This window comes from Sceloporus occidentalis, unplaced genomic scaffold (genome assembly GCF_023333645.1).
Source record: "Sceloporus occidentalis isolate IW3139 unplaced genomic scaffold, rSceOcc1.0.p SCAF_11, whole genome shotgun sequence".
Lineage (NCBI taxonomy): Eukaryota > Metazoa > Chordata > Lepidosauria > Squamata > Phrynosomatidae > Sceloporus > Sceloporus occidentalis.
The window spans coordinates 5,235,379-5,247,502 of NW_028316991.1; the positions used below are offsets into that span (position 1 = coordinate 5,235,379).

A 12,124-nucleotide genomic window follows, 5' to 3' on the forward strand; every position below is an offset into this window, starting at 1 on the left:
ATATGTTCGGACAGAATGCTGCCCTCTGTTGGTTTTACATTAAGTAGCAAAATAAATAACGATTTCAAGCATATGGAACAATGCTACTTAATGTAAAACCAACAGAGGGCAGCATTCTGTCCGAAGATATATTAGCCATATGTGGCAGTGTGATCATTTGCATTTATTCAAATAAAATATATTCCCATGATCCTTTCGTGTAATGGTTTAATACAAAAAACCCCAAAATAAATAGAAAAAAAGAGTTTGCAAGTTCGACAGAATGAATGTCCACGAGTGCGGACATTTAACTGTTGCAGCGGGGAGACCAGCGGATCATGGGAATATATTTTATTTAAATAATTAATAAATGAAAATGAACACACTGCCACATATGACTAATATATCATCGGACAGAATGCTGCCCTCTGTTGGTTTTACATTGAGTAGCATAATAACTTATTAAGCTACTCAATGTATCGTACCAATAGATGGCAGTATTCTGTCCGAAGTTATAATAAGTTATTATGCTAAGTTAAATGTCCGTACCAGCAACTTTGTTGGTCGCTGGCATGGACTTTTAACTGTTGCAGCAGGGTCCCAGTTTTTTTTTCTTTTTCTGCATAGCAACTAGTGGTAAGGGGCCGTGCGAGTGAGCCTATTGGTCGCTTGCACGGCCCTTTACCCTACGGATTTCTGCTCCCGTTATCCAACGCAGCATCGCAGGGGTTAACGGGAGCGGAAATCATGCATCAGCATGCAGCGGCCGTTTAGATTCGATTTCCAACAATCTGATGGCCGCATTGTGATGGGAGCAGCGTGAGGGGTGAAAGGTGAGTGCGAGGGGGCGGAGCTTTCACCCCTCACGCTGCTCCCATCACTTGGCGGCCATCGCATACGGCCGCTGGGTGCTGATGCCGCCTGCCGGCGCTGCTTTAATAATATTTTTTTTTCATTTAATAGCCGATCCGGCTTTCCATATTAAATTTTAAAAAAAAAGTATTAAAGTTGCGCCGGCCGGCGGCATCAGCACCCAGCGGCCGTTTAGATTAGATTTCGGGCGGCCTGGGGGGCCTGACAGGACCAACCATCTTGTATTAGGGCAGCTCTGATAAGTTTCTTTCATAGTTTTTTTCTTAGTTCACCTAAACTCACCTATAGATTTACTAGAGTTTATTTAGTAAACGTTTAGTTGTAGGTGAGTTGATAATATCCATAGCCAACTGTTAGGATTTTCTCTGGTAAAATAGGTAACACACATTGCACAGTTAAAGGAGAGAGATTTAATGTGCAGAGTATGTATAATGGAGGACTAGTTTGGCCGTTCTTGCAGAAAGTACAGATATGTAAACAAATTATTATTATTATAATTATTATTATAATTATTGCATAGCAGCTTACAGTACTGAGAGGAGACATTACCAGGGAAATACCCTGGCAATGCCTCTTAATAATAATAATGCAGTTATTTCGATTTCACAATTGCCTTTGAACAAATTGTAAAAGACCACTTTGGCCTTTAGATTCCATTTAATTTAGATGGCGGCTGTGACCCATTAAATTAACAGTCTCTCCCCCTTGCAAGTGCATAGAATATCCAGCAGAACGCACAAATAAACATATCTCTTTCCTCACCCTACAACTCCTAGGCTCACAGAACATCTCCTAATTGTCAGAGAAGGCATGTGTCTACTCACAGCCAGCTCTGGCTCGTGCAAGATTTCCAAATGAAATTCATGTGCACACATGCGTTGAAAGTACTTCCATTAATAGCAAATTAAATCTATTTTAATATTGATTCTTAGTTGCTGGGGCTGTCGCTTGACGTAAAATAGCTGTGCTGTAATAAATCACATTTTTTTTCCATGGAGCATGTAGTATCTGCATTTAAAATGTGGTGTTTGAACACCCTCTAGTGTTCAAAAGAAAGTATGTAGACTATGGTGACTCTCATTGTCTGAGTGAACAAATTACATTTAAGATGCATTTCATACATATAAAAATATTGCCATCATACTGCTGTGTAATAATAATTTTAGCTTTTTTTTTCTCTCCCTGGTTGTGTGGAAGTATGCTTCGTTAAAGCAACATTACTGTGTTTTAATTACTTGTAAATCCAGTTTATTTCTTTAGTTTATCAGTTTACAAAATGTGTGTCATTATATAGGGGCTAAATCAGACGTACATGTTGGGTAACAATAACCAAGAGCAAATATAAGTAACATAACAACACAGATCCTCTTTAGGATTTTAGGATGTGTATTGGTGAAGGGTCACATTGCGTAGGGTGCTAATGTTTATACCTGGGAACTCTCCAGGTTTGACCCCAAATCCTCGGCATCGCAGATCCCGCAGCACTGTTACAAATAAGGGAGTAATTTACACAAATTTACAAAAATCACAATAACAAACTGGTACAAAAGCTGTTATCTGACCACTTAGGAAGAGTCCACTTAGGGTGAGGCCACTGCAGCTACATTTCCAAGCAAGCTTGTTTCCTAGTAAGGCCTAGGAATTTATAGGGGAACCTCGCAAGTGGTCAGATAAAGGGATTGCATATAGGATGCAGATGTTAAACACCTTGTCTTACCATTTCAAATTAAGATGGACAAGAGGGAACCAGATAACCCTTTGAAATCAGCAGGGTATGAATACAGGCAGGATAGAGACATACCAGGTGAAAGACAAGGGGTTAAAGCAGGAGATATGAGGTTTGACTGTTGGTATGATGTTCTTATTGCGGAAGATGTGTTAGCTTTACGCCAGATGTAACAGGACCCATGCCTTCCAAAGAGTTTCACTTTTGGCTGATCAGTCCACAGAATACGGTATTAACCCAAAAGTCTTGGGGGTCATTGAGATCTTTTTTGGCATAGTTTTTCCTTCTAGACATAAAATCATAATTTAAAAACTGCATTTTGTGTTTACTTGGGTTATCTTTGTCTAATATTAAAATTAGTTTGATCATCTGAAACAGTTAAGTCTAAAAAAATATGCAAAAACAGATTAAATCGGAAAGGAGGAAAATCACAGCACTATACACACATACACTGACACTACAGTACGTTACGCACACTGTCTCTAGCAATATAGCACAGATTATTTGGCCAATGAGCTGTCATTGATGCTCATGTTTATAGGTGCGGTTGGTCAGAGGAATTGGCCAATAACAATTGTCTAATTAATAGTGTTCACGCCTATCACATGTGCCTATAAAATGGATTTGGTCCTCCAGTTTTTTGATTATCCAGTCAGGTAATAAATATTTTTTATCGCTATAAAAGCTACTATCTAGCGTGATCTTCAATAGAGTGGTAGGAAGAATAGTTATCTCCCACCATAGCTATGCCCTGGTCTGCACATATACCGTAATTAAACTTTGAAAAAAAAAGAAATGATGAGTTAGAACAAATTCCAAAGGAATATAATCTAGAGTAAATTTCTTTAGATACTTTACTATATTTATTATTCATTATTAGTCATTATTTAATTAAAAACTAGCTGCACATTCACAAATTGGCCCATACCTTGCAGTTTTAATCTTCAGTCTCCTTCAATCTATTATATAAAGATTTAATAAAAGTTATTTAGCGGGCTTCTCCAGTTTCTTCTTCAGTAGTTAAAATTTACATGCTCTATTCCTAGGACTAGCATATATATATATATATATATATATATATATATATACATACACACACACACTATATATATATATAAAAGTATTTGGACACCTGACCATTACACCAACAGGGACTTATGACATCACATTCTAAATATATAGACATGTAAGTATATTTTGTAAAAATATAAACATAGGAAGAATTATGGAATCCCAAAACTATTACAATGAAATATATGAAATCGAAGAAAAAAAACCAACAGGAAATGTCAACAAAGGCAAAAAGAATTCTTTAATAATAATACATCATATTGCTATAGAGTCTGCTTTCTTGATTCTATTGATTCTACTTTTAAAGCTTTGCAGTCTACTATATATATTTTTACTTTCCATGTGTTTTTTATATTATTATTTTTTTGTTTCTATCTTGCTAAGGTTATTTTATTTGTACTACTAACAATATCCACAAGAGGGCCTTCTTACCTCTATTGATTATAGCTGCTTTGTGTGTTACAAAAGAAATGTCCATTGACCTAAACATACCTTCTTGCTCCATTGTACACTTAAACACAGAATATGTACAATTTAACTAGTAAGCCCTAAGAAGTCCCTCTGCTGCAAGACTGGGGGCAGACTGCCACCTCAAGCAGGGGCGTAAATAGAAACCTTACCTAGAATGCCTTCTTTGCCCCCCCCCCCTTCCAACATAAAACATATTTAAACTTACAAATTACACACACTCACTAACACACACTCCATCTCACCCCACTTACACGTCCATGCTCACACACAATTACACATTCATGCTTACATACATACACAATTACACATCCATGCTCACACATACACTAACACAATTACACATCCATGCTCACACATACACACAATTACACATTCATACTCACACATATACATAATTACGAATCAATGCTCACCTTCCCACCCCCGTTTACCTCTCAACGCTCCCGCAGCTTGCTATCTAGCTACACACACACTGCGCGGGCAGCCTCTGTTTTACCGTAGGGTCACTGTTTACCTGTGTCGGTTCAAAATAGTTTGGAAAGGGCAACTGTGACCCCTGTAGTATCGCCAGTGGTCTCAAGTGATCAGGCCCCTTGGTATGTTGCTCAATGGGTTGGTTAAAGGGGAGATCTCTAATTTTACCAACCAGCCAGTTTAAACTATGGAGGCTGTGTCATCATATCACGTTGCCAGCACATCAAATCAATTTCCTGCCCAAAGTAATCAAGCTTATCCTCACATTCCTGTAACAAACAGTGGAATATTCTGGCCTAGCCTAGCTAGGAAGAAAGGGAGAAAATGAGAATTAGAGATGGGAAAAAGTCACAGAGAAAAAAGGAATGAAAGAAAGAAGGAGGAGAGATAAAGAAAAGGAGGGGAGATAAAGAAAAGGAGGGGAGATGTGGAGAAAGGGGAGAGATACGATAAAGAACAAGGAGAGGTAATGAGAAAGAGAGGATTAAAGAAAAGGGGGAGATAAAAAAAGAATGGGGAGGTAGGGAGAACTAAGAGAGAGAAACCTCCTTTTTCTCTCTTAGTTCTCCCTACTAGAGGACTGCATTGGGAGGCTGGTCCCGCGGCCCCATGGGACCCGCCAAGAAAGTTGCGGGCGCAGGCGGTCTTGCTGGGGTTCCGGGCGGTCAGGCAATGTATCTACGGGTCCCGATAATCCCGGGCAGTCCCGCAAGGCAAAACAGAGTCACGTGATGTGACTTGTTCCTGGGCGGAGCAAGAGAAGAGATGCTCTGAGGGAGCAACTTGAGAGCAGCCTTGCGGGACTGCACAGGAAATCTGCAGTTCAGGTAAGGAGGTGGGCTTAATTGGTCACAAATGTGGCGGGAGCGGGCAGGATTGGCCACAAATGTGGCGGGAGCGGAACACCCACATTGCGGGAGCGGGCGGGATTGGTCAAAAAAATCAGCGGGAGCGGGATTAAAAAAGCAGGGCTCTACTACCTACCTCCCCATGAGCAGGAGAGATAAACAGGAAGAGGAGAGATGAACACGGAAAAGAGTGGGGTACAGAAAAAGAGCAGGAGAAATAAATAGAAAGATGCAGAGAGTTAAAGAGAGGGTAGAAAGAGAGATAATGAGAAGGGATCAAAGAGAAAGGGGAGAAATAGAAAGTGAGGGGAGAAAACAAAGAGATAAAGAGAGATGGGAGGAGATATGGCTGCTGGGGCAAGTCCTATGTGTGCAATCTTGGTGATGGGCAAGTCCTATGTGTGTAATATGGGTGCCAGGGCTGGCCTTTGGAGTGTGTGTGGCCTGTGATCTATGCCTGCAATGTAGGTGCCTGCAATGCAAGGAGGGGTCATGTGTATGATCTGCTCATATAACTCCACCCCTAGGGTGGTATACAAGATGTGTAACCAAGGCGACAGCAAAATGAGTTTTTGCCTAGTGTGAGAAAAATCCTTCATAGGGTCAGGTGGTGCTGCTGCACTGGTTCAGGCCTAGAGCAGCAGGTTCAGGGTAGTGGAAGCCTATCTGCTTCTCTTCAGTGGTCTTTTTACAAGGGAGATTCTCCCAACTTTCCCATTAACACTATGTAGAACTGTGCAGATCCCACAAAGTCCACGGTGCTTTACTTGGCGCTGAACGTGTTTAAGAGTCAGCAAGGATGGGGGTATGTCAATGCTTGCCACGGCTGCCTAAACCAATCCATTACACTTAACAATATGTGGGAGATGCCTTAAAGGGGAGAAATAATTAGGCACGTTCTGAGAAAAGGATGTTTTAATGTCTTTTTCATGGTAGGCACAAAAGGGAGTTTGACTACATGCATGTATATTTATTATTTTAATCATAAAACAATATATAAGATATTTAAAAGGGACTGATTCACTTTGACTGGATCCATAATTTACAGTGATTACATTAAAAAGGCACAAAATCACCCATACACTATATGTCTAATGAGAAAGACATTCACCATAAGGACCTCTAAAATATGGTTTCAACTTCATAAATACTATATAGTTTTTCAAGGTTGCATGGATCAGGAAAAATAGCTTCTTATGGCATAGCATCGCTGGTTTATATGGAATTGAGCTTCTTGGGCAATCACTGATCCAGCTAGTTCCAGTTAATGTATAATGTAAAAGAGTATTATCGTTTTTCTTGAAAAGAAGTGGAAGAGTTTAATCTTAAAATTTAGGAAAAGGAAAAACCTTCTTAACTGTGAAAACATACATGTGTTAACCTTATCTTATGGAAGAGACTTACGTGCTGTAAAACGTGCCTGGGCAAGGGTGTTTTATCCTTAACAAAACATCCATGTCCCATTTCAAGGAATCTATGACATCACTTGTCTCTAACAATGGACATTTTATTTGGATGTAAGAATTAATCAGATCTCACATTTTTTTCTAGCATTCCTGACTAATTTCCATCAGAGATATAGAAAACATTGAGTCACTTGCTGCTTGATTAATAGGAATATCATAAAAACATATAAGCAAATATTTGGTTGTTTTGGGCTAAACCTTTTGATTATGCTCACTTTCATTAATGGTATTTTTTTCATTACTACTTGCCCCAATTAAAAGTGCAAATAGCAACAAATAATGTTTCCAATAAATAATTCAGAAGACATTTTTTTTTTATTTTAATAAAGTTTATGTAAAAAAAATAAAATACAAAGGAATGTATGGTATTACTGAATGACAAAAGCGTAAGATTTTGCCAAATAAATCAACTATAAAAATATAAAATTAAAATGAAAAGTTCTTACAAATGTTTAACATTAAAAAAGATTATATATTTTTACACAATGTACAAATGTAATTTTATCACAACATCAGTAATGCAAAATCATGTACAATTATGTCAACCAGTATATCCATCAGGACAGAATGAACATTATTTAATATATACAGTAACATATAGTCACACAAAAGTCTAGAAAATATATTATAAATCTGATTTCTGTATCGGTAGTGTAAAGTAACGCTTATAAATGCAATACCTGTTTGTATTTTGGCACGTTTTCATTTTTTTTAATTAATCAGATTATCAGAAAAGTCTCTAATAAGTGCACTTTACTAGGACCCATGTGTAACAATAATGTAGAAGGCTCATAAGGAAATAATTCAGGTCACTCCAGTTTCTTGTAACTGAATCTGCTTTCTGGGCCAGGTTCTATTTTTCCCTGGTGATAGAATAACAATTCTCCCATTGACTGCAACTGAGACAAAAACCAGAGATACGTTTTAAGTTGGGTTATAGAATCTATCCTTCTGTTAGTAAATCTTGAGTTGTATTAGTAAATATTGCATAGTTATTCCATGGCGTCTTAAAACACATTCAGACCACATGTATAGGACTCTGTTATTTCCTAAGCCGTAGCCCCACACAATATGTTTGCTGATATAATTTCTTTGGGAGCACACTCTGGTCTTCCTGAAATCACAAATGGCCAAGTCTGTAAAGACAAAAAAAAGTATTAGCACAATGTTAACTGAACTACTTACTCAAATACTTTATTACATTAAAATTAAATACAATTATGGATAATTTTGATCGATTATTAACTATTAATACTTGTGTCTATATATTGTTTTTCAAAATATTATTTTTCAAAAGTAAATTTAATCTTATTACCAGCTTAATTGGTTTAGTTGATTTAAAGGTTTTGCACCGTGTTAGCCGTTGAGAACACAGGAGAAAAGTATAGTTAAAATGATACCATTTATTGGCTAACTGAGAGTTTAATTGCGAGCTTTCGAGACCAAGTTGTTAGGTTAATGCCTGAGTAAGGGACCTAACAACTTGGTCTCAAAGCTTTTCTCCTGTTTAGTTGATTTAAAATCTGTTCTCTAGTTACTTATTTTAAAAGCTGAACTAAACATAATGGAATTATGATTTTGTGGGAATTTACTATATTCTTAACATATGTATTTTTACCATTGTGTATGACCATGAGCATTAATGCCAGGGCTATAACAGTACCATAAATTGGTGATCACACAAAATATTGCTGACATTAGAATTGCCCTAACACCATGTATAGTATACAGAAATACAATGATATAATTATTCTTTCATGAAACATTTAGGTGCTTAAATAAATTGCAGACATATATAATAATTCAGGAAGGAAGGCCATGATGTAAAATGTATAAATAATGTGTATCAGGCTGATCAATATTTACATTTATATAAAAGACTTGTAACATTCCTTTTAAAATACACAGTAACACTTATAATAAGCTCATTAAAGTGTTAAATACAGCGTTTTGAAGACTACTACTATGATCCTTGGCCATCAGCATGTGAGTCCGTGTGTGACAGCAGCTAAAGTGATGGGATTGACATCCCTCAATGATTAAAACCAGAGGAATGGAGAATCAATTGTTATTGTGGCCTCTTAAGGTTATCATAAATCAGTTATAAACCAATTCTAATTTTTCTGTTTACAGAAGCATTACAAGATATCCCACACAAACAGGTTCTAATGCCTACTGGTCATGCTGGTAAATCATACATACAAACACAGTGTTGTCCATTACCATGTGGCAGCCCTTGAAGCCGACTGGTGCTGACTGTATGGAAGCTTCATTCTTACCAGGTTGACTGGATGCACAAAACTATTGTCATATCTGTCCTCTTGTAGCAGCTGCCTGAGATGGGCAATGTAGCTGGAGGCGAGCCTCAGGGTGTCCAGTTTGGAGAGCTTGGTGTCAGGAGGAACCCATGGCAGGCTGGTCTTTAGCCTGGAGAAAGCTTTGCTCAGCACCCTCATGCGGGCTCTTTCCCTGGCATTGGCTGCATTTCTTTGGGACTGTTTACACTCCTTGGAGGATCTAACTGGCTGCTTCTTGTCTGGACTCTGTTGGCTCCTGCAGACCCTCTTCCTTTTGCCATTTGATGACTGTGAAACCCCTTCTTCATCTGAGATGTCAGTGGAGTGGTCCAGCAACAGCTTACCGCATCCTGACCTCTTGGCTTTGGGGTACTGCAGTTCCAACACCCTCAGCTCAAGCAAATCCTCAGTGTCACTCACAGAACCCGTGGACATGACTCTCCAACAGTGTCCTCCCAGTCTTCAGCCTCAGGACCGCAAGACAATGTATCCACTTTGTCACACGCCACATCCACTTCACTTGCGCATAGTCATATGCAGAGCTTCTGTAATCCCCAAATGCAGACAAGGACACTCTCTCACCCTCTCTCAATTTTTCTCCTCTTTATCCAGGGTCAGTGCTGTCAATCATCTATATAGAATGGAGGGTGGGAGTGGGTCATCCTGGAGGTGGGAATTGTAGTGGGAGTGGTGGTCTTCAACTTTCAGTACGTTGCAGTTAGTATGACCTTATTAACTGTTCAGTGCTTGGTCACATAAACATTCCTGCACACTATGTTTGGGAATAAACTGCTTTTGAAGTTGTATACATCGCTGCAGGTGTTGGTGTTTTTATGCATTGTAATTCATGCACGAATTTTGTTTTGTTTTTAACTGTTTTCTGCCTTATAGAGTATAGTATTTTAACGTTTGAATGTTATTTAAACTTCCCATAACAAATATCACTTAAATCGACTTTTAAGCATTCATATGTCTATTTAAAATGTGTACGATATGACACAAAGTGGACTCCTTTATAAATTGTACTTGGACCCGACACAGCAGAACATGTTCATTCCCTAAGCACATACATAGCTTAAATATAAAATATACACTTAAGATACAATTTAGATTGACCATGTATGTTAACTTTGTTCTATTAAAAACACCACAAAAATACAGCTACCATAAACTTTATAATCAGGATGTTGATTAACAATTTCAATCATTTTTATAAACCATGAAATATATTCATTAAACTAGAATATAAACATAAGTTTCACATCGAATTTTACAATTTAATGTTTCCACTATGTTTTTTTTATCTGTATTATTTGGTCTTCTGGCACTTAAAGAGTTATTACATAAGAGAGCCCCTTCTTTCCCTAGAGATGCTCTGGCACTGAAAAGGTTAATGTATGTTAATAGGCGAGAGAAAGAAATTCCAATGGGTTTGAAACCATATCTGCTTACAATTACTTTACTATTTATGTATGTAACAGGTGCAAGGAGCAGCAACCAGGGAATTGGTTCCCAGTGCTTTCCACACTGGAATGATCTCAGCATCTCACACTCCAGGCATGCTGGATCCCCATGTTTTAATCAGGGCTCTGCTTCTGTGTGTGTTTTAACCTCAGTAATTGCAATCTGCTCTGCTTAATGCGCATTATGCTTTCTCAGATGCAGTAAATTGGGAGCTCTGGAAAATAGCATCGCAGCCAGGATTAAAAGGAATAGATGACTTTCACACACACTCTGTAAACCCAAATGTGTGAAAACGTGACTGATGTTTCCCAAGTGTTGAAATATATAAATAAAACAGGCCTGCAACTGGATCTCTTGAACTCAAATTGACTTTGGCACTGTTCAGAGGAACAGACCTTTTACACACTTTTGACTTTTATATTGACTTTTCTTATTGGGATTTAGGCATTAATCCTCATCCTTTCAGTGTTTGGTCATGATATGCATGTAGGTCCAATACTAAATGTCAGGATACAACTAGGGATAAATGAACACAAAACAGAGCATGGGACACAAATACATGAAATACATAAATTAAATCTTCAAATAAAGTTAGTGGTGTGGTTATCTGGTAGTACCACAGGAGGACTGGCACCCTTTGGCACGGAGGCAAATAAACCCTATGTACACACACACTTACACAAGCTTACACACTCACACTAACACACATACACACACTAACATACTTATACTCATCTCACACTCATGCTAACACACACTCCCTCTCACACACACTTACACATGCATATGATCACACGTACCTACACATGTACATTAATGTTAACACACAAACATGCTTTCTCATTCTAACATACATGCATATATACATTCATACATACTGCCTCCTTTACCTTCACTCCCTCTCACTCACTCCCCTCTCCCTCCATCATCTCCTTACCTCACTCACAGTTTTCTTCCTGGCGCTTACTCACTTTTACCATTGGGTCAAACAACCTTGAGTTACATGACCACCCTGGGTTCCTGCCTCTGGTGACGGGTCCAAAATTGTTTACAAGATGCTGGACCGATCTGGACTGGCCCTTCGTGAACAATTTTGAGCCAGTCCGGGATGCAATTGCTCTACTGTCCCTGGGACAGTATGAAGCAAATAGTTGGAATACCCAGCACTCTGGGGTAAGCATAAGGTTAGTGGCCCCTGGGTGTATCAATTCCATGCGGTCCCCTTCCTTCCCCATAAATAAAACACATAAACATAATAACTTGCTATAACACCATACACTTACACATACTATATCTTCCCTCTATCCTAGGCTCAACCTGACACGCTACAACAATATACAGATACACACTAACACATACACAATTTTTACCACACAATAACACACATACTAACACCATACACAGGCACACTCTACTTTCATACAGTAACACGCACTCAAGCGAACATCATATGTT

General features: G+C 38.4%; 1 protein-coding gene across 1 annotated transcript; it reads right to left on the reverse strand.

Moving 5' to 3' along the window:
- Positions 1-7,957: 7,957 nt before the first annotated feature.
- LOC149305471 (musculin-like) lies at positions 7,958-9,640 on the reverse strand. The gene is made up of 2 exons (XM_089477478.1): positions 9,188-9,640; positions 7,958-8,044 (listed from the first exon to the last, which is right to left on the reverse strand). Exons 1-2 carry the CDS (start codon positions 9,638-9,640, stop codon positions 7,958-7,960), a joined length of 540 nt encoding a protein of 179 aa, XP_089333604.1.
- Between the last annotated feature and the right edge of the window lie 2,484 nt (positions 9,641-12,124).

What these genes read in the sequence shown, in the direction of transcription:
- LOC149305471 (XM_089477478.1), bottom strand. Translation starts at nt 9,640, where the DNA reads ATGTCCACGGGTTCTGTGAGTGACACTGAGGATTTGCTTGAGCTGAGG. An exon ending in TTGTGCATCCAGTCAACCTG is followed by an intron (nt 8,045 to 9,187) that starts GTAAGAATGAAG and finishes TTGTCTTTACAG; the next exon opens with ACTTGGCCATTTGTGATTTC.